The sequence below is a fragment of the Silurus meridionalis genome, chromosome 4, assembly GCF_014805685.1.
Source record: "Silurus meridionalis isolate SWU-2019-XX chromosome 4, ASM1480568v1, whole genome shotgun sequence".
NCBI lineage: Eukaryota > Metazoa > Chordata > Actinopteri > Siluriformes > Siluridae > Silurus > Silurus meridionalis.
This window is the reverse complement of record NC_060887.1, coordinates 31,656,621-31,680,462: the sequence shown is the minus strand read 5'-3', so window position 1 is coordinate 31,680,462 and position 23,842 is coordinate 31,656,621. Positions and strand designations below refer to the sequence as shown.

General features: G+C 39.0%; 1 protein-coding gene across 2 annotated transcripts in view; it reads left to right on the top strand.

Annotated features, from left to right (window-relative positions):
- Positions 1 to 23,842, top strand: part of nrp1a (neuropilin 1a) — a 65,667-nt gene that overhangs the window by 20,526 nt on the left and 21,299 nt on the right. For both annotated transcript variants that reach the window (XM_046847034.1, XM_046847035.1), the window contains exons 4-6: positions 8,843 to 9,070; positions 12,029 to 12,184; positions 14,876 to 15,042. In XM_046847034.1, the coding sequence (XP_046702990.1) occupies positions 8,843 to 9,070; positions 12,029 to 12,184; positions 14,876 to 15,042 (551 nt within the window). The remainder of the gene's footprint in view (positions 1 to 8,842; positions 9,071 to 12,028; positions 12,185 to 14,875; positions 15,043 to 23,842) is intronic.

Below are 23,842 nucleotides of genomic sequence, written 5' to 3'. Positions count from 1 at the left end.
TATCAGATGAAATTTCCTGTTGTTCAGCCCACCTTCCTGTGTTTAAAGGACAAGTAGGCATAAAGTCAGGGTGTGTGTGTGTGTGTTGTGTGTGTGTGTGTGTGTGTATCTGTGTGTGCATGTGCTGTGAGACTATAACCCTAGCGAGGTGCAGCAGATGCCACTTTTGTTAATTAACCCCACTTGCTGCTCTTGGGCTTTTTCATTTGACCTCATGATAAGATGGATGCTTTAGCAGGGTTTCTTTTAATCTTTATAGTGAGTCTTTGGCCTTTATTGTGCAAGTGTGAAGCAGCTGGTGCAATCTGCTTCTTTTTTTTTCATTCAGTCACAAAGAGGGCGCCACCAACCAGTACACATACACACCTTCACACTCACTGAATAGAAGAAAAAGTCTAAATAAATCTAGATAAAAGAGTCTGACACACTGTCATGTTAAACACACAAATATTTGTGGGAAAACATTTTACAATTTTAAAAACGGTTTACCTCAGAAAGTAAGAAAAATGAGAATCTGTATTTAAAGATTAAAAGATTAACTGTGGCAGAAGAGCATTATGAATATTTTAACAGTAGAATTATGTAATAATTTTATTGTGAAATTCACTGTTTGAGGATATGTAAGCATGCTATTTTTAATGGCCTCATGGTCTAATCTTTGTAGGAATATCATTTATGGCAGAATAGAAAGGTAATAAGAATACAACATTTTTTGTGGCACTTGAGCTGTAGCAATATTCAGACCATTACACAAAAAGGCAGGAAGATCTGAGCCTTTTCCAATTACATTAAGGCTGTTTCCAATAAAACAATGCCACAACCACTTCTTAGTTAACTTAGACCTATAGTCTATTTAATTATTAATCATAAAGCCTATACCCAAGTTACTACTATGAATAATTTTGTAAATAAGTCTTGTGAGTAAGACATTTATGCTAAAAGTGTAGATTTGCTGACAGGTCGTAGGATTTTAAACGGTTATGAATAAGCATATTGTGTGAAAGTAAACTGCTTTGAAAAAAAAACTGTCTATATATTTATGGTATATAAATAAAATATTTCTTTTATATCATTCAGCTACTTTAAACCTTGCCATTAACCAGTGAGAACTTTAAAGAGGATAATAATGATAAGTATAAAGACTATAATAATAGAAACATCTATCTATTAAATATTACACAAAAAATCTCTCCCTCCAGGCACAACTTTCCCACATTTAGCTTTGCAGACTTATGAGGATCTGTGTAGTTTGGCTAGCATGTGTATATGTAGTGGTGAGGGTGCACGATCTTTTGTTCTGTATTTTGTTCTCCGTTCTCTTGTTCTTTTTTGTTAGCTTATCGGCACTTGTTTGTGCTACCGCTCCTGTATGGATGAAAAATGCTGTTAGACTTGGAGACAGCAGTGTTTTGCTCCGTTGCTACTGTCTAGCAGTACGTGGAAACACAGCTAAAAAAATCAATTTATATAAATCTCAAGAGGATGAGAGACTCAGCACTGAAAAAAGATAAGGGCAGGAGTAAGAGTGTGAGAGGGTGAAATGAAGCAACTTTCAGTCACTTCAGACATCTCATGAAAGCAGAAAAGCAAGTACGAGAGATTAAGGAGAAACAGATTAGCATTGGATTGCCAGTATTAGCAGACTAGCGTCAGGTGTGATACAGTTTATGTGTGTGTGTGTGTGTGTGTGTGTGTGTGTGTGTGTGTGTAAATCTAATGATTATACACAGCTGTTAGGGTGTGATGAAAGTGCTAGCAGGTGTGCACGCATTCAAATGAGGCAGAAAAGTCCCAACTACAGTGATTAGTGCAAACAGTTTAAACAGTTTTTTACAATTTGGACAACTGACCTGTCCAAGGTCACAGACTCTTTCTGTCTTTCTTTCTCCTGCATAAACACATACACAAAGGACCTATTAAAGGCTCAGTCACACATGTTGGCAGTCTTCCTAGGAGCCGTAATGTGGTAGAAAGTCTTAATTATTCACAAAACAATCATTACTACGTTAGCATGGAAAAGAGATGAGGGAAGCAAAAAGGTCAGTTAGGTGGGGTGTGGAAGCAGGAGGTCGACTGGAAATGTGCAGGTTGGAAATTTGAAAAAAAAAAAATACTGTAAAAGAAAATATTCCTTTTCATAGCATAAACAAATCTGATGAACATAGGGAGCCACAGGTTTTTTAATTAGCAAACGAGGACACAATATTCTCTGCTGGTTGAAATAGTGCGTTAGTGTTAAATGTAGTCCAATGAAATGCGAACAGCATGAAATGATAACTAGCCTTGCTGTCTTCTAGACAAAGATTTTTTTTTTCAAGAGGGTGTAATGCATGTTGCCCTCAGTACCTCAACTCCACCCCCTCACCAACACTCCTGCAGAGAGAGATAGGTAAAACTGTTTACAATCTATATTCAAATACGCTCTGCACATTCATTTATTTCATTCCGCTTGCTGGTGTGTAATATGGGACAGATGCTCCAAACAGTCACCAAATCCCTTTTCCAGGTTTATCCCAGGTTTACCTCCCATCCCAAACAGCTAATATGTTCTTTATGGATTCCTTTGCTTGCACATCTCTTTAAAAAAAAGTAGGCACTGTACTTATCTTGTCATCCCGTCTTCTGCGAGCATCTCCTAAAAGTACCCTGAAGTAGAAAAGAAACATACGCTTTCAATTGAAAGCTCAATTTTCAGTACCGCATCAGTCCTGGTAAAGCCGGCAAAGAGGCCAGCTTCGCTTCACGGTTGATGATGGCTGGCAGGGAGGGGTAAGAGCACAGATGGATGGATGGAAGGATGGATGGGTGGGTAGGTAGGTAGGTGGGTAGGTAGGTAGGTAGGTTGGTAGGTAGGTAGATACTTGCTTCTTGTACCAAAAGACCATTTCCAATATTGTTTTGTACAATAATCTGAAGTTAATGCCTTAAACCTGATTTTTTTTTTATTCGGATGGACTGGGTTCTACCATACTAGCCCATTTATTCCAGCTGTCCTTGGATAGATGGATTGATGGGAAGAAGGATTAATGTGTGCTCTCGCTATACCATGGAGAAAGGCAGCTTGATGCAACCTCTGGTTTGATTTAGCTGTTTATCATTCTTGTGCTATCTCAATGTTTTTACGATGGCACCTGTGTCAACACCACTGGCTGACTATTCTGTGTGTGTCTGCATGTTGAGGGTAGTTTATTCATCATACCCAGTCTGTTCAGTTTTTACGTGCTACAAGGGCCAGCGGTATAGGTCACATCTGGCAGAGCTTCTCTGTCGTTCCACAACACCCCCAGTGCCACCGTTGTAGTCTTCCAAACATCACACACATACCAGAACACAAAAAGCAAACACTCTATATGGGTTCCTAGCTCTCCATTATTCTCAAGGGGCACCATCAGCAAGACTGACTAATTGTTGTGTCAGCAACATAATCTGTGTGAGCACTGGGTGATGTGTGTGTGTCACTGTGTGTGTGAGACTCCATGTTAACGTTTGCTGAAAAATGTGTTCAAATTCTATCCTGCTAATTCAATGGCCGTTAACCTCAGCGTTGGCCACAGGAGATGAAAGCTGGAGTGTGTGCATGCATGTGCGTGCGTTCGTGTGTGTGTGTGTGTGTGTGTGTGTGTGTGTGTGTGTGTGTGTGTAAGTAAGTATGTGTGTAGTTAATTATCTACCCTACAGACATATGGAACATAAACATTGGTGATTACTTCACCTGCCTCAGAAAGCATTAGCACCATTTTATCGCTGTATTGCTGTTCTGCTGATGCTGCTTTCCGTAACCATTTGGACTCTGTATCACTCGTTAAGACATGGGCTATACCTTTTGCCCCATTCCTCCAGGGTGCAATTTAAAGGGGATATTATTCCCATCGACCTTATGTGTAACATGCAAGTTGTCCATTATTAACTTTCAGAAAACAGAGCAAACAATATAAAATATGACAATGTTTATACATTTCAATGGAAATTCTTAAATCTCAAAGGAAATTCCTGCAGCATACAAACAGACCATACTTATGTTACATTACTAGGCTAGCTTGATATCAATCACAGAGGGTTGTATATGATTGAGTTTAAGTGTGTAAGTATCAGTAAAGAAATGCTGTGTGTATTTTAATAGCAGAAAACCAAAGAAAAAGCAATCTGCCTGTTGAGACTCAGCAACAGACCTAGCATTGACCCCATTATAGTAGTTCATGGGTAAAAGCTAGTTCTAACTCTGAGCAAAGGTTTAGATAAAGACGCTCAACAAAAAACACTTTTCTCATGTGAACTTTCTACCTGTGCCATTCAGCAACAGGTTACATGCATTATGATGTGAATTGGGCAGGCTACTAGCCTGAAGAAAAAAAACAAAAAAACAGCATTCTGGGTCAATGGTGGTCCACTTATATAAACACATAATTTTCATAGTGTTTATGATCTCTTTGGGCTAACAATGTGCTGCCGCTCATTTGCTTTCTGAATTGTTAGCTTGCTAATTAACAGTCTAACTGAAAAGTGATTGGATATTAGTAAAGAAAACCAGACAACATGGTAAACAAAGGTGTGTGTATATATATATATATATATATATATATATATATATATATATATATATATTTTTTTTTTTTTTAGTTTAGCTTGCACCCAACTAGATCGTCTAATAATAGTTTTTCCGAATATCATTACTTATACATTTCACCAAGAAAATTCATCTTCACCTGACAAACATTTTACTGATTAAATAGAAACTATCTGACAATTTTAATTTTTCATTCATTTGCTTTTTGGGATTATTAGCCAGATAACTAGCCAGTTTCTCGTAGAGGAAGATGAAGTTTAGCTCTGTTTACATATAAAATGGCATTTTTGGTGAGAATTTAATAATATTTGAAAAACACGTGGTAGGTATACTAGCTTGGTGCAAGCTATGCTAAGAAACAGTGTCTTTATCTTCTGTGTTGTTTGATTTGCCTTTACAAGATGACCATTAAATGTTTAATTTAACACTTTACAAAAAACATCGTTCAGACCAAAATGTACTGCTCTGAAAAAAACATTAGGTTTTGAATTTCAGGGCACAGAGCCTACGCTCTAACACCGGCCTGCAAACTATCTTTTTCACAAGTCCTCCTCACTGCCTGTAAAATAAACCAAGCAAATTCCACAGAGATGGAAGCCTGTAGCCATCACACCACCAAGTAAATATAATCCCTTATATAGCTTTGTCCTTATATAGGACAAAGCAGTAAAATAATCCTTACAAGTGTTAGCCGTTAACGTTGGAATTAGCACTTAGCTGCTGTGAATCCACTTAAGGTTTCTTATTTCACAAGCAGCTCGGCTCAGTTTTTATATCCTCCCATAAATTCAAGTGTTTGCGTAAAACCTGGTTGTGGTTGTTTTTTCTGTCTAGTTTGAAAAGGTGGGAAGAGAAGGAAAGACTGTCTGTGTTGAAGAAGAAGATGGGAGACCCATGCCTGGGCTAGTCTCACAAAGCTTTATTTATTTCACTCGGTTTTACATGCGCAGAGTTCCTTTTTTTTTTGTCATTTTTCTCCTCTTTAGCCACTTTCACTGTCTTGTAAAGTTTGTCTGAACTCCTGGTGAACAACTGCAATAGGAAACCAAGCTATAAAGAACTACAGAATATGAAATACCTTTTTGTTTTTCAGTAAAATCTGTAGTTAACTATTGCATGTTTCTTGGACACACTGTGTTCCTAACAGCAGTTGAGAATTATAAATCTAGACCATGCACTGAGATTAAGCACTGGCTAGTGAAGTTCAGACACACTTGATTTAGCACAGATAAACTCATCCATAGGCTAAATGATCAGATTTGCTATCTTAATCTCCTGAAAAGTGATAGTTCTCCTGTCAGCGCACAAACAGAAAGGCTTGTGGTGTCTCCAGCTGTGACCCCAGTGTGTCCCCTAGTGTAAAGTGTCTGAACAAAATGGAAGAGGGAAAAAAGAATGGGGTGATAACATGCAATTACTGCCCAGGGAGAGAAAAATGAGACAAATCTACAGAAAAAGTACCAGAGAGAGGTTCAGAAAGAGAGACAGAAAGGGAGAGAGAGAGAGAGAGAGAGAGAGAGAGAGAGAGAGAGAGAGAGAGAAGCAAAGGCAGAGATTGATCTGGTGCAGAGGAAAGACATATTAGAGAAGTGCTCTTATCTTAACAGCTTTCCCTTTTGACACAGCAGGCAGCCACCCTTTTCTTTTTGATTGCCAGCAGTCTGACTGCCAATCGAGAGGTCAGTGGTGATTTCAAGCTGGACATTAATGTAAATCCACTCCATTTGTGTTGAGGTGTGTTTTGGTTTCTGAAGGAGACACTAAAAACCTTGGCATGAAAGAGTTCAGCCATACCATACCACTCTCAAGTCAAGCACTCTGTCATGGGTTTCCTTCTCTCTTAGCAGTTAATTTAGCGTGAATAGAGGTAAAAGGAGATTCACAATGTCAAAGCCCTTTTTCAAATGTTGTACTCAACAAAAATGGCATTTGAAACAGGGATAAAAAGCACAATAAGAGGAAACCTGGTCACACTGCAGGCCACAGGGGTTAAGACCATAACTGTAATGTCCTGCTGTTTCAATCCCAAGTTTCAGCAGGGCACTAAATGTCAACTTACTTTAGACTTAAACTCCGACACCGGCCATTTGCTTTAGAGGAGAAAAGAATACAGCTAAAGCAGAGCAGTGTGTTGATGGCGTGGTGCAACCGTTGGAGTAAAACGCCTGTAGAAGTGACATACAGAGGAACCAGTCTTCCACATCCACTTAGCCTGAGACTTCTCATAATACCACAAAATATCCTCTCTCTCTATTTCGTGTCTTTCTCTGTCCAACATTTCATCACTGTCAGGTAGAGTGTGTACAGTAGTTCATTAAAGGATGTTCAATGAGCATGTTGTGGACAAGGGTTAAGTATAAGACTATCCACTAAAGTGAGACAGGACACATGAAGGCCAGAGGTTTTCTGTCTCAGTGTTGGTGGAATTATGTGCTCATCTTACTTATTATTTATTATTCTTACCCCTAGCTCTGATTATAAAGGTAAAGGTTTTTGCAGTATAATGTTCCCTTGAACTAGGAGACCCAAACCTCTTGCAGCATGACAACACCCCTGTGCACAAACTTCATCAATATATGCTTTGCCTGGATTGAAGTGTAAGATCTTCTGCTATTCTGCTATATTGAACACCTTTGGGATAAATTGAAACGCTGACTTCACCTCAGATCTCCTTACCTCACCTTCATCAGTACCTGACTTTACTAACACCCTTGTGGCTGAATGATCACAAATGTCCACAAGCACACACCAAAATCTAGTGGAACATCTTCATAGAAGAGTGGAGGGAATTATAGGAGCAAATGTAGACTAAATGTGGAATGTGATGCTCAAAAACCACATACCATACTTATGAACAGGTTTCCACAAACTTTTGGCAATATAGTGTACCCAGGAAGGTATCATACAGCTCGACCAAGATGGTCTCAATGTGTTGCAGTAACATGTACAGTAATTAAAGTATTGAGCTAATAATTTCAGTCGGAGACCCAAAGAGATTTGTGCCATTAGTAAGATACTGATTTAAGAGTGTTTAACGCATGTTAGACAATCAGTGTTGCAGATGAAAGTTGGCTCAATTTTGTTTGGGTTAGTGGTTGGCATGTTGATTTGGTTTTACATTCCATAGGTGGTTTTGTTTCTTGTACCACTGGATTTGACCTACAGCACTTTAGTCAAATAATATTTTAGTGTGCTTTAAAAATCAGAAGAATCTAAGTAAACAAGTTTAAATCGTATAATACAGTGTATATCTACCATTAAGGTGTATGTTGGTTTACCATACAGTATATGCTTTTTGGTCAGTCTAGACAGTCTGGTCTGACTTTTTCATTTCCATTTTCCAAAGTGCTACATACTGACGGATCTCTTCCACTGAAGAGAAGAACCACAGAGCTGCCATGCTATTAGGAGTGGCAGTAATATGGTGTTAGTAGTGATGCTGTCAGCTCAACATTGCTGTGCAGTGAGACTGTATTTCTTTTTTCGTGTCATGAGTCGTGTGCTTTGTTAAAATATACTGCGTTAATCTGGTGGCTGAGATGTAAACCTAACGCGATGATGTGAGGTATGTGTGAACTTCGGTGACAACCCGCACTGGCAAAAACTAAGCCTCTAGAGGTGTCTGAGTAAATATTATGACGTGCCAATATAAAAAAGTGTGTAAGCATGCATGTAGAAGGCTTTAATTTTCTTCTCTCATATGTTAGGCAGACTTGTAATGATGTGTGTGTGTGTGTTTGGGCGGGGTGGGGGTAGATGTTTGGGGGCTCTGCGTTAGAAAGCAATCTAACTGCCATGTTTACTTTACAGCTCCGAGAGTCCCATGTTGCTGATTGAAGCCTTTCACTAATCGCTCCGTGCATGCACACACATATATACACTTACACACAGTCTGCCCCTAGATGATAGAAAGTCTATAATGAGCCATAATCATTTCCTTTCTCATAAAATCTGTTTTGCTGTGATTGTTTTTTTCTTTGGATTTGAGAAATTCAATCTCATATGAAAACATAAATCATTTTCTTTTTTATTACTCACCACGCCCATTTTACTCCAAGGCCTACATGGCAAGACCTACATGGTGGCCACTTTATCTGTACACCATAAACAGTGTTGTTGTGGAGCTACACAATATGGACCACCACGTATTTCCGCTGCTGTTTACCCACCCCGGGTTCTTTTTGTCTTGCCTGAACAAAATGGCAATAAAATGTTTCTTTTCTCTTTCTTCTTTTACCCTCCCCCCTCCCCAACCCTTTCAATTGCCCCCCCTTTTAGGTCCAGAATGCTCAAGAAACTTCACCTCTAAGAGCGGGTTCATCAAGTCACCTGGTTTCCCAGAGAAGTACCCTAACAACCTGGACTGCACTTTTATGATTTTTGCCCCCAAAATGTCTGAAATTATCCTGGAGTTTGAGAGCTTTGAGCTGGAACCTGACACACAGCCAACCGCTGGGGTCTTCTGCCGGTATGACCGCCTGGAGATCTGGGACGGTTTTCCTGGAGGTGAGAAAACATGAAGCAACTTGACCTTTGTAAAGCAGAAATGTTTAAATAACTTTAATATCATGATGATGAAATAATGTCACAATCTGAGATACACACAACCTCACACTCTTTGCCTTACTTTGAGTAACTCTTTGGCCTAGTTGTTTTTCCTGTCCCTAACACAGCCTCTCTGTCCTTTAGTTAGTTTTTTTGGGCTGGCTCTGGCAAACACAACCAATATATTGTAGTCTGTCACTCCGACATTGGGCTAGAGGTCAGCAAGGGAGACCTTGCCCTTGCAAATATGCACATTTTATCAGCGTGAGTAGATACTATCGCTCGTGAACAATGCTCTGTGATTGATCTCTGGGGAGAATGGAAGGAAACTCTGGCCTCAAGCTGATGACGCAAAGCAAAGCCCCTTGAAGCTGTGCTCCAGATCATGTCCAACACACATAAACACTTCTTCTATACACAGAGCGACACATATATTGGCCATATTTAACTTCTCAGACATTCTAGGATAATTTTCCCCCTGTGGATACATTTATTTTGAGAACAGATGCATAATCCTCAATGTGTACCCTGCATCTAAGGCACTTGACAAATATAGGCCATTTTCTTCTGCTGTAATGGAGTCAGTGGAGTGGCTGCTCGGCTCCTTGAGTGCACATAAGCAAAGCATCATGTAACGATCTGTGTGTGGATGCTTTTAAAGAGCCTCCATTCTTTTTATTCCATGAAAGATTTTGTGAAATTGTTCTCTCCTTTTAGTTTGCTAATAAAAAAAAATCACATTCACAGCTCTGGAGGCTATGTTCAGCGTCTGGTGCATCTGATTTGTGAAAACTCCCGCAAGGTAGAATGAGCAAACCGGCTTCCAAATCAGGAGTGAAGACTGCGAATACCTGAAGGCTTGTTCCAGATTTCACTTTATTATCACTCTTATTTTTAGAGGTGCAGAAGCTGATGGAAAGGTGGCACATGTGATTAGAAACAGAGTGAACTCTCAAAAAGAGACAAACACTTCATTTTTCTAGTACAATGCTACCGAGTTTAATAAAGCAAACTGCAACTGCAGTTGACAGATATCGACAACAATCAATAATTAAATCTGTACTGAGGGAGTCATGTTGATTATTTTTTGTTTTTTCAGTTAAATATGTGCCTGGCTACAAAACATATTAGAACCCATGCCACAAATCTTGTGGTTAGCAATTAATGCTAAATGTAATTACAGTAATTATAATAAACAGGACCGTTTTTTTTTTTCATAATTTACCAACACATCTGGGAAAATGTTTCTAAATAGACATGTTGGTCTAGTTTCATTCTGGTTTTACATATTTATATAAAAACTCCACACCCTAGCTTGTTCATTAACCTCAGTCATAAGCTAGTATATGCTTGGTGAATGTACTTGCTAGTTGCCTAGCAACAGTTCTCTGTAAGCACCTAAAGACTGTATCCTTCAAAGTCAAAAGGATTGCATTTTCATATTATATGCAAAAATACCTCTTACTAACATTTGTGACCTTTCAGTGCTTTTAAATATCCCAGCAGATTTATCGATCTTTGCTAAAATCTAAAGAATGGTTTATCGCAATATAGAATTTGGACTTATGAAAATTCACATTATAATGAAAGAAATTGTAGCACATCATACAAAGAAAAAGCATAGGAAAATGACACTAGGAGGTCATGCCAGTATCCCGTGTGTGTTCTATTGGACAGAACAAAAGGTTGATTGAGGTGGAACGACTGGGTTTACAGGCAACGCTGAATGCTCTGGCCTTTGGTTGCTACTTGTCTGGCCAACTCAGACTGCCGTTGCATTACCTGTGGAGCCGCACCGATCAATAGTGCATTAGGGTGAAAAGAACGAGATGGATCTCCAGAGGGAGAAAGCCATCCCGGATTCCACGGTTACACTTAAAGCAGAATGCGCCTGGCAGGGAGAATGGTTTCCAACTACGAAATAGAACAGAGAAGTTTTGGTAATACTACAATTTTACGCTGAAATACGTATATATGCTGAGAAAATTCTGCCACTCAGAGCCTGACTGTCTTTAACATTAACCACTCCTCTACACATTGAGGGTTTTGTGCTATCAATACAAACACACGTTCACGCAGCTGACAGTGTTTTCTTTCATCATTAGAAGTGTGTGTGTGTGTGTGTAGCATGTGCTGAGCGATGCAAGAGTCTGTCACTCGCCTCAGATCACAGAGCTGCTAATCAGAGATAAGATTTAAAGAGAGAACAAATCAAGAAAAAAAACAAGGACAGACAACCGGGCTACCTACGTAACCCTCTTTATGTAATTATACTTCTTATACTTTTTATCAGTCTGTCTATCTCTCTCCTCCACTTAAATCTCTTTTAACTACTTTTTCCACCCAAACCCTCCTCTTTTTTCTTTTCTTTTTTTTCTCGAGACCCACACGTTGACTCTGTTCAATGTAACATGTCTCCAGACCTCTGTTTACAGCTGTCCTTTCAAGCCATTTTGTTTATCTTGTTTTTCTCTTTTCTCTTGAAGAGAGGTTTGGGAAGTCACTGGGCTGTGACTAACGTTGCCCCAGAAGCAAATCAAGACTCTGCTTTAACAAAGAGCCCAGGAATTTATGACCGTGAAAAAGCATTTGCCTTGCGCTCAACAGCACTTTTCTGTTTTAGCCTTTAGTTTTACGGTGACAAACAGGGTGCAGATAGTGTGCAGTCAATTTCCAGGAAGTTAAAGAACGTCCTTCAGAACGTGTGTCCTTCAGTTTGGTACAGAGTGGCCTTAGCAACACAAATTCCTGACTGAATCATCTGACACTATTATTTATATGCATCTTTGGCCTTGAACAATAAATAACTCATTATTTCATTATTTATTTGACGAGAATGTGCTTCTAGCTATATGAACCTTTATAAAAGGTTAGAACTCAACACAATACACCCACTCTTATTCCTTTCTCTGTGTGCAGTTGGCCCGCACATCGGCCGCTACTGTGGGCAGAACACTCCGGGCCGAATTATCTCATACACCGGAATACTGGCCTTGACAATCAACACGGACAGCGCTATCGCTAAAGAGGGCTTCTCCGCTAACTTCACCGTAGTGGAGAGGACTGTGCCTGAGGGTGAGTAACCACAACTCATATGTGCTTTCTGGTAATTAATGTGTTTTTTTTTTTATTCATCTCATTTGACAAAAAAAGTAATAGAGATAAATAGGAAAAGAGGCTTTCACAGTCCAGTTCACACATTTACAAAAACACGCCGAAAACAAACAAAATGTCAGCAGTGAGTTCATTTCTAAAGAGTCATCTAATATCGACTGTGCAATTCTGTAGAGCACAGTTGCAACACAGAACGAGATGTTTAAGCATATGAAGCATGTATGAGAATTTAGCATGTGCTTCACACACACACACACACACAAACACACACACACACACACACACACACTTTTACAGATAATAAGGGAGCCTCACAGGAAGTTATTAAATGCTTAGCTGCTGCACTCTTTCATTAAGTGAATATGTAAGAAGTCATGGCCTATCTACACTGTTTTATGCAGCCTGTCTTTTACACACACACACACACACACACACACACACACACACACACACAACTTCCCAGACAGCTCCCTGCTACTATTTTTACTCATTATCACTGATAATTCCTCTCTTCAACCCAACTAAAGAGATGTTCTGAATCAATCATTTATTTTAATTTCCCAACATACCACCAGCATGTACACACCACAACCATTCTGCTTTCATCAACAGATTTCCCATCCAAGCTAACTCTCTGTTGTGGCTAAAATCATGGTCTTATATACTCTTTATATGTCTTCCAGACAGGATATCTTGAGCACTACCGTTAACTAAATATTCTTTAGTAAATCATTTATTATAATTTATCAGTATAGGTGATGATGAATAGAAGCTAATGTGTATATACTGTATATGAATTTTTTTTTAAGATTTTGTTTTTCAAAGCTTTGTCTTTCGCTGTATGATTTCAGCCCTTGACAGGGAACTATTTTGGTTTCTGGTGAACTGGAGCTGTGAGATGCAGACGCAAGCTATCAATTATTTAGCACCTCCATAAATTAGCATTCCACTGGCCTCCTCCTTTCTTCGGTGCTTAAACAGGGCACTGCTGAGGACATGCTAATGTAGCGAGGGGAAATAGCTGTGGGTTAAATGTCTATTTGTGAGAGAGAAATGTAACAAGGTTTATATGCTCAATTGGGGATTTTGTTTCTCAGCCATTTTTATGCATCCATAAGAGAAGCTGAAATGTATAATAGGAAAATGAATGCATTATTATACAACAGAGAATGTTTCAGATATACATTACATATGTTTTCCAAATTGCAACAAGTTAAACAGCTAAACAGATCTGAACAATTTAAACTCATGCGAAATTCCCTTATTGTTCACCATTACTTTTTTGGCTTTTAATATATACATTTTTTAAATCTGTTTCCTGTATTTGTGTTATTGTTTTATTTTACTGACAGAATCTAACACATTTTTGTTGTTGACGTGAGTAAAACATCAAAATTTGAAACATTTAATACGCTTCTTCAATCAGCAGGCGAGAAATCAGTATGTGCACACACACTCCACTCGCTTTTCATATTGTTCTGTACCTAATGTAGATTATACCACTGCAGAATAAACATTATTGTAACAGGTGTAATGTAATCCTGGCTCTATGCCAGGGAAGATTTTTCTTTTTGAAGATAAAGAAAGAGAAAGGGAGGGAGTTGAAATTGTGTGTGTGTGTGTGTGTGTGTGTGTGTGTGTGTGAGAGAGAGAGAATACGGAGATGAACTGTGCTAACAGTCAGTGTGCGCAGCTCAAACTGCTGTCTATCAGATAACACAGATGCTCTGTCCATCTGTTACCAGTAGACAGACCAGCGTCTCTGAGCCACGGTGTGTGTGTGTGTGTGTGTGTGTGTGTGTGTGTGTGTGTGTGTGTGTGTGTGTGTGTGTGTGTGTGCATTTGTGAATGCGGGTTTAGCTGCATAGTTAGGCAATGTGAAAATGTACCCACACTACATAAATGTATGTGTGTGTGTGTGTGTGTGTGTGTGTGTGTGTGTGTGTGTGTGTGTGTGACTGGGTTTTTAGTCTGGGCAATTAACTGCAATGTTAATTAGTGATAATAAGTGCATCATTGTGCATATGTATTCAGACTAGTAAATTAGCCTCATGTCTCAGCTCATACTTCTCTCCCCCTTTGTATGGTCCCTGGGTGTCTGGATAGTGACCCTTCAGGGTCAGGGGTTGAACTCTGACTGACCTTTTTTGTCCCTAGTCACCAAGCCGGCATGCCTCTGGTCGATTGCCCCACAACAACACAAACAAAATGTGATGCCCACAGTCTGGGTGGCAGGGCGATCAAAGTGATATATGGTCCTTTCCCTGACTCCTCATTTCAAAAGCAGAAGCCTAAACAAATAGCTTTAATGTTTGCCAGATACATAGTGTGTCAAAAGCTTTTTTCATACCAGGTGCAATCGTTCATGTTCTGTATAACTCCTCACCCCACTTCAAGCTTAAACTTAAATGTTTTATGAACAACATTTTTTGTTAATATAGTACACTCCTAGAGTGCATTCCCTTGAAACCATTTTTCTCTTTATAGTGAAGGGGAGAAAGTTTGTATGTTATTCTGGTCACCAGAGATGGAAAGTGCTGCATATATAAGTGGCCTGTTCCCTAGAGGATGGCTCTGCTCTGAGTTCATATGGGATGTGTGCTTTATTAGGAGCTCGTCTCTAACCTTTTTCTTTGCATGTTTTACTTTCAGACTATGAATGCATGGAGCCGTTGGGTATAGAGTCCGGTGAGATTCACTTGGAGCAGATCGAGGCTTCGTCGGAGTATAATCCCAGCTGGTCTCCACAGCGTTCTAGACTCAATAACTATGAAAATGGCTGGACGCCCTTGGAAGACTCCAACAAAGAGTGGATTCAGGTATCTCAGGATAAACATTTATACAGGAACCAACATTCCTGTTTTGATTAAGTAAAACCGAAAGCATTTCTCCTTGAGAAAAAAATGTCTGCCAGCAATTTTTCTGCCTTTTATGTTACACACAATGTCAGGTAGATCGTAGACCTTCAAATCTTCACTTTTTTAGTGTTTGAGGTATTTCTCTGATAAACCAATACCAGATTTAAAGCTGTGACCACAGCTATGTCATTCCATATTGAAGACCGGTTATTGTTAGAATAGCCTTTTGTTGACTGCAAACCCACTGAAGTCTTGAAGGCCACATGATGATCCTTAGGCTGTACATTTCTTTAACCGCAACAGTGCGTATGTGATGCACACCATCTGCTTCGGTCTGTACTCTGTATGGATTTGATCTAGAACAGGAGAGGATAGGGTATATTTTCTCTCAAACATAACCTTATGCAAAAAATTTTTATTGGATGAAAATGTTCAGGAAGGGATCATTGTCTGACATCAGGGTACATGTTTTTTTTTGCTGCAAGTTTCTGTTTTGCTATAACTCATGGCCCGCAGGCATCGTCAAAACCTTCACTTATTTATTTTCCAATCTTCACTTTTCCGGAAAGTTTTAGGTCTCATTCCTCAGGGGGCTAATATCCGAGTCGGCCCTCAGTCAAATATTTGCTGGGGGAGGTCTACAAACAGTCCATAAAAGATCTTTTCCTTATTGCTATCAAAATATTGTCCTGGAGGCCTCATGTTCTAACTTGCAGACTAATTGAATAAATAGAAGGAGCTCTTGGTCCAGCAGGGAAGAGGAACCATGGTGTTTCAGGCTTTAAATTCAGGAAGAGGGTCTTGAGTGCTTTCTATAAGGCAGTTTTTTCCTGAGGCCACCATGTTAAGAAGGGGAATTCCTTCATGTGATATAGAGAGAAAAAGGAAAAGAGGGGGTGAGCGGGGGGGCTCTAGGGTACAATGTGAAGCCCAGACAATAAGAGGACTGTCTGCAGTCCTTCTGTTTCCATCTCTATCCTATCACTAGCTGTCTATCTTTCAGGTTCTTCCCCTATTAAAAATGTCTGCCTTGAAAGACTCTTAAGCCTTGTGGTTTATTGGATCCTTTCAATATGTCATTGATTGGATCTTCAGTCTTACAAAATGGACCACATTTTAGACTACTGTTTCACTAAGATGTCATCTGAAAACAATCGATAATTATCTCTGTTTGTTTTAAAGACCACAGCTAAAAGGCACATATTACAGCGTCGGTTTGTGGCAAGATTGCAGTGTTATGCAAAAAAAGTAGACCCCTAAATCTTTAGTCACTAAGATATGGAATGTATCTAAGTGCAGAAGAGATCCGAGATGTCAAACAATTTATTCTTTACATTGGCTGTAGATGGGTTCCATTAAAGCAAAGCTATGCAAAAAAAAAAAGGTTGCCTCTTTCAATCAGCGTCGTGGTTCCACACCGTTTCACACTTGCCATTTCATATTTTATCTAGCGTAATTAAGCAGCCCTCTCTACTTACTGGAACTTGTTTAGTCATTTCTTATTTTAATGAAATTCTAAATGGACTGTCTCCCGCCAAGTACAAGAGGCAAAATCCAGCAGCCGCTTCAAATCCGCTGAAGAGTATTGATTAGAGGGGGTACTTTTTGGCAGGAAAATTTCAGGCAAATCAAACGTATTCTGTTTCAAGCCCCTGATCTGATATTCCCATGCTACTCCCTCTTGGCCAATCAGATGTCAAAGTTTAGCACCATGCATCTGTTTCCAAGGGAACAAAGCTGGAGCACTGCTGAGAATGAGTGAGGTTGAGTGATTTATAATTTAAAGAACCCCCCTCTATCTCTCTCTGTCTCTCTCTCTTTTTGTCTGTTTTCAACCTGCACTCGGTGAAGTGGTTTAATTATAAGGCTTATTAAGGGAGACGAATTCTTCATTAAGCCTTCATTAAGCTTGCTGTTGAGCCACAACAACAATCTCTCGCTCTCTAATGGTGCGTCGCACTCGGCATGCACAAATCGCACACTCCTCCTTGCTTCACCTCTTCTCACTTATATCAGCAGTTTTTCGTGATTCCATTAATTCTCCCCAATGCACTTTGCAGCATATTCCTATTTTATACATGGAAGGCAGATTGGTATTCTTGTATCCGTTTTTCTTTCACTATGTGGATATTTTGAGCTTTAAACCCTGCTCACATTAAGCACACATCACAGATGTTTTTTTTTTGTTTTGTTTTTTACATACTGCACACCAAAACATAGACTTCAAGAATTAAGTCTATTTACACACATTGTTCTACCAAAAGGACTATATTTTTTCGTTTTAATGGGAAGATTTTGCTAAAGCGTGACAGAGGCCAGGGAGGCACCTGCATCTGTATAGCACATTAAGATTCTCCAAGGAGCAAGTTTGTCTTTTTGAGAGACTTTGACACATTACATCCCAAAAACCAAAGAACCATTTTGCAAGGCTTTGGGAGAGACAGTTTCATGTCCCATGAGAATGCAGAGTAATGAGAAATTGGTTTTGTCAAGCAGCAAATTTTCCTGCTGGAGCAAGACCTGAGTGTCGGTACAAAAGCAGTCGGAGATCTTAAGTCCGACTAGGTTACTCTGACAGTCACTATTGATCAAAACAGAAGCATGAATAATGCATTTTATCTGGGAAAAAGTCAACTGTCAATACTTGAAAGCTTCTCCAATGCCAAGCTTTTAATGGTTCGACGGAGGTTTCACAGAGTGAATAGCTTGTTTTGTTCCATTAATCAAAACCTTTTAACAAACCTTGTCCAGATCTCCATATTAGCATATATAAGCTAGCCTTTTGAATACACAGTAGTTTATTTATGTAGATGATACCCTGCCACTGTCAAGAGCGATTTGAACTGAAGAGAAGTCAAAAGCTATATTCATCACGGAACAAGATCCCATAGGCTGATTAAAGGATACAGCTACTGCTATAAATGAATAGGTAGCTTTAATATGGTCTGATCTTTAATCAGCTGTTAGATGTTACCTAAATAATCATATATATAATATTTAAAGCGCTTATCCAGATATAGTGTAAATGTATCTGCTTTGAAAAATCTTTTTATTCAATAGACATCATTTTACAATCGGGTCCAAATCTAAAGAGACTTTTCAAAAGCCTTACCGGAGAATGTTCAGTTATCAGAACTAAATCAGAAAGAAAATAGTTCACTGAAAAGAATTAAGACCCATGTTTTGACATAGGCTTCTCATATTCTCCTGAAGTTGATTGCTAACCGGAGAACAGTTATCAGCAGGAAGCCAGCGCTGCTTGATTGATGGAACTGAAGAGAGAAGGTGCCAGGTCCTGAGATGGAAATGATGACTGAGTGACCCCTCTACCCAGCTATTATGCCATCATCCTGACTCCTGGATGTATTTTCCTTAAAAAAGAACCAAGATTCCAGAAAAGGCCTCTGAAACAGGCACTAATTACAGACTTCCCTCGAAGAAAACATTCCGTACAGTCCTTTGAGCACTCGTTTATGTCGAAACGGCTGGAGATTGAGCGAGAGAGGGAAGGCACAGTGTGTGAGCCGGTGTAACAATCCCAGTCGACCGTATCCTGTTTTTCTTTCCTTCCATCCAAATGTGCTTCCAGTTAGCCGCAGTCTGTGAAGCGCTCCTATGACCATTCTCTATTGTTTTGCTTAGCTTTTTCGCTCATCAATTAAAGCTGCTTCTATTTTGAGCCAGGACCTGTCCCCTCGCCAGCTCATGAGTAATTACACAATGTGCTTGTAATTAACATAAGAATCTCTGATGATGAAGCCTGTGGAGCTGGTGTCAGACTGAGTCACCCTGCTAGCACCACACCTGTGCGAGTCGCATTTTATTACTCTGTTACTAGCTAATGCAATGTTGTAGTGCTTACTTATCGTACTGCAAACACACACACACACACACACACACACTCTGATTATAACTATGACTATGACTACTCTGCTAAAGGGGTGCAAAAACTATTCACTGAAAGGGGTTAGTATTAACAGTTTTGCACCCTTGGTTAGGTTTCAGTATTTAGCTTAAGGGAATACCTGAAACTCTTTAACAGGTCATGAAAGGATTGTAAGTTTATCACTGTTTTCAATGCACTATAGTCAAAGAAACGGGTTGGAGTCATTTTATCACATCAGCAGGTTTTATGATCCAGATGGGAGCAGAGGTCTGTAGATAATACCCAGTAATATCAATAATAGAAGAAGAATCACAGTGCTCATACCAAAAGCTGCCTAGACAGCTCAGTTATTCATCCATTGTGCTTGAGTACTGATGCAAGTAAGATCTGAGCACTAACCGTGTAATAGTGTTCAGTGAGCCAAAGTCATTACTGAAAAGAAAATGCCTAAACACAATATCATAATATTAACTGATGGCTTCATAGTTCAGCTAATCACCTGGAATAACAAATCAGCAAAGCTTAAAGTTTGGGTACTGCCCTTTAAAACACACTTCTCTGGAAAAGTGAAGATCATTTTTATAAGCATTATTGTTTCATTCTCGATCCACAATTGTGCATAAATTTTCGCTTATTAGCCCGAAACTTATTGTTCCTCATTGTGTCAGAAACAAATTATTATCTCACAGGAAAATATGTATAATTGAATCCCATTAAAACGAGGCACTAGTGTGCTAAAAATAACACCGGCTAATTCCTGCACTTAGATTCAATGATAAATGAAAGGAATTGACTATTGGTCTTGCAGTGCGCACTAATACAATTTTCATGAAAATGCGAATTAATTATACCTGTAGTTAATGGAATTTTAAAGCAGGCTGTCATGACAGGCAGGTGGTAACGGCTGAAGTGAGAGAAAGAAAAGCATGGCTTGATGGATGAATCGATCTTTGCCCCATGGTAGCTAGCAGGCTAGGTTTGTGTTTGCTTTGTTGAAGCATTTTGTTGCCCTGCCCTTCAGTTCTTCTTCACTTACTGCTCATGTTTGACCTCTTCCAGATGGTATTTGTATCTGAGAAACATAGAAATACCACAAAAAAAACAATTTGTGATTATACTGATCAGCAAAGCTGAGGGTTTGTTGTTGTTGTTCTTGTTATAAGTGAACAAAAAAACAAGTAGAATGAAACTAATAGAAAATCACAGTATAATTCACAATATAATTATGCATTACTATTACATATACACAAACTGCTAGTTTGTCTAGTGAATGAAACTCCCTTTCGCAAACCTGATTAGCAGAAGGATAACAGTTGGGATCAACTTTCAAAGCACCATGCCTCTTTAAATTCCCCAAATTAAACCAAGGCAGACGTGACCTGCTAGACCAGAAAGACTCTGTGCCTAATGCCACACACTCACAATAGAGAAGGAGTAATGGGTGTGTGGTGGGGTAATGACGAATGTTTAATAAGCGTGAGACAGGGTTAAGGGAGGATTATAACATATTCATCTTATGCACTATAACCAGAGTAGTCTCATCAAACACGGACGCACGAACCCCACACATCACACAGCCCAAATGTGGTGAAAACACACTCTTCTTGTTAATCTAATTGCACACTGGGCTTAGCTGGCAGCCTACAAAGCAAACCCAGGCTAATTCTGTTCCCACTTTTTGGCTTTTATTTAGCAGTGTAATGACTCCAGTGCCTGTTATTCTGCGTGTGGAAGCAGATGTAGTTTTTACATAATCATTCTGTGCCAGATCTTGTCCTTATGGAGAGAGCTTTGATATACATTATATTTAGGAGAAATTTTTCAATTTAAGTCTACTTTTTATAAATGCCTACTCAAGATTGAGCTTCCTAATAGTATTCATTTAAATACAAAAAGATATAAACTTATCCAGTATTTTTATATTGAGAAGATGACACATATATCCTGTAGCAAAATGACATTTCTATCCAATTAGATTATGAGAGGTTGCCTGTGGCCACACATGCCCCCTTATTAAATAATTAACAAGCAAAAAACAGGATTTTTTTCCCACAGAGCAGTCATGGAAATGCTATGAATCATTCACAAGGTCATAAACACATTTGGGGCTTCACAATTATAGAAAGCATGGTATGCTACGGTTTTTAATTGAGTTGAACTCCTTTGTGGGTTTAATTAAAATAATCATGCGATATGAAATTCTACTTAAAACCTATACTGTGTTAGATTTTCAGGCCATTTCACAGGCTTTCCATCTTGCTTAACTGCCTAACGTCTGAAGAAAGAGAATAGAAAATGATGAAAGTTAGGTGCAAGTTGACCAAAATTGTACAAGGGGACTTCAGGGGTCCAACTCGCTCGCAACAATTATAGCCGCTAGCAATTCCGACTCCTGTCCATAAATCCCATTCTGTTTAACAAAACACACTTTCAGCCATGATTGATGTTTTTACTCAACAGCAGTCTCGAATGTTTGACCTGACGTTTCCCAGGCTGTACACTGAGAGTGCATGTCCAGATATAGAGACATATTAGTGTGGCCATGGCGTTCTCTGTAAAAAAGTCAGGGTCAAGGAAATGCGTAATACATGCCCCTTTCCTTATAAGGTACTCTGGTAGTGTTTTGGATTGTGTCCTATGCATTCGCTCCAACATCTGGGAATCTGCGTCTTAGGTAATTAGGGATTTTCAGCTGTGCTAATGATGCTTTCTGGATCGCCATAGCACACAACATGATGTTGGGAAATCTGTTGCAGATTTTGATACTGTTCTTGCTACTTCACTCACCCAGTTTTTACACAACATTTTTTCATGTTTTACAAGTACACTTTTGTTTATAGTTCTCTCTTTTGCATATTGTACTGTATATTATACGGTAGGTTCACTGGTCGGTGCTATTTTGTATCTTGTGTTGTTTGTTTGCACTGTCTTTGCTTTGCATTGTTTGCACTCATTGCACACGATGCACATTATGTGGCGAGGACACTTAATTTAGTCCCTAGCTCTGTGTTCTGTTAAGTAGCTCTATGTTGTGTGTTGCAGCTCTATGTTGTGTGTTGCAGCTCTATGTTGTTTTATGTAGCACCAGAGTTCTGGAGGAACGTTGTCTCATTTTACTGTGTACTGCATCAGCTTTATATGGTTGAAATGACAATAAAAGCTTCTTGACTTGACGACCAATTTCTCTCAAAACCTAGATATGTATCTTCTGGTGTAGAAATATGTACATAATCAAGAAATAAACCAGGTAAACCAGGTGCATTTATTCCCCAGTTACGTTAGGGTAAAGCTTATTGTTGCTGTCTAAAAACAGCTATAATTTAACCTTTATTCGTCCCACAGTGGGGAAATTTCTAGTTTTTTCGCATACCCCAACTCATCTGAAAGCTGGGGTCAGAGCGCAGGGTCAGCCATGGTACGGCGCCCCTGGAGCTGATAGGGTTAAGTGCCTTGCTCAAGGGCTCAACAGTGGTAGCTTGGCTGTGCTAGGGTTCGAACCGCTGACCTTGTGATCAGTAACCCAGAGCCTTAACCACTGGACTACCACTGCCCCAGTGGAAAGCACTACAGTATGCAACCAGCAATGTAAACAGTAAATAAGTTACATACAATAAATACAATCTAGGTTATGATAACAGTCTACAGGTAAAGGTAAACAGTCATAAAAATGCATACCATTATTGCAAATGTTGATTAAATTAAATGAATAAAGCAAAAAAAACACAATGATGACAATAAGTTGATATAAGTTGACAAACATTATACAATTAGAACAGTATAATGATTTTTGTGTCATGTACCAAGAACTCTGAACAGCATGTTTTAAACATAAATGTTGGTTGTGTGCCAATAACAACAGTATAGAACAGTATAATGATTTTTTTTTTAGTTAATACATACAGTGAATTGCACTAAATGCACTTATCTGCTGAACTTATTTAAATATATAAATAATAGTAGGCTTAGAGATAATTGCATTTTAAATGCAAGTGTTTATTTATTAGGTGGAGACTGCCAAGAAACATTTAGGAGCTGATTTCAGATAAAGCTGTTCATGAGTCTTTTTGTGCATTAATAAAGATAGGAGTGTGTTTGTGGCTCCTTTATGACTTCTGTAGTTTATGAACTGAAAATAGAAATCTTCGATTTTCTGGGTGTTCTGTAGAAGTTGTGATTGGCACACAACCAACATTTATGTTAAAAACATGCATCTCATCTGTTCAGAGTTCTTGGTACATGACACAAATGGTGACGAAGCACAAAGGCGACAAAAAGCAATATCACTTCCAATGATTGTGTCCCATCTATAGGTATGTACCAATTGTAAAAAGTATTAGACATTATCAGCAGTCATGTTTGTGGCTTTTCTGCTCCTTTGTATAGAAGTTTTTTTTTATATTTGCATATTCTTACTAATTTGACTTGAATAGTCCTACATAGCCAAAATGAAATGCCTAAATTGAATTGCTTGTAAAAGAAAAATGTGGCTAAAGTTGTTTCCTGACTGGAATCTCAAGGCCACAATGACCTCATCCAGGCATCCATCTACTCAAATAGACATCACACAATCCAATTTTGTGTTTGTTTCCACATTTATTATTAATACTCTAAAACAGAAGATTATATTGACTGCATTTATGCAGCAGACACATTTTAAGATTTTCTTGAAAACTGGTTTTGCTCTGAGAAAGCAGCAATGGCAAATCTGGTTCAAGTTGAAATTTGAATGAAAGCATAAAGTAGCGAACTGGACGGTTTGTGCTCATTTCCATTTGTTTTTGTTCTTTGCTTGGATGTCCTGGAAGTTACAGTAGACGAGTGTTTAATAAGAAATGAAAGCCATGTCAAGAAAAACAGCCAGCAATGTTCTGCTTA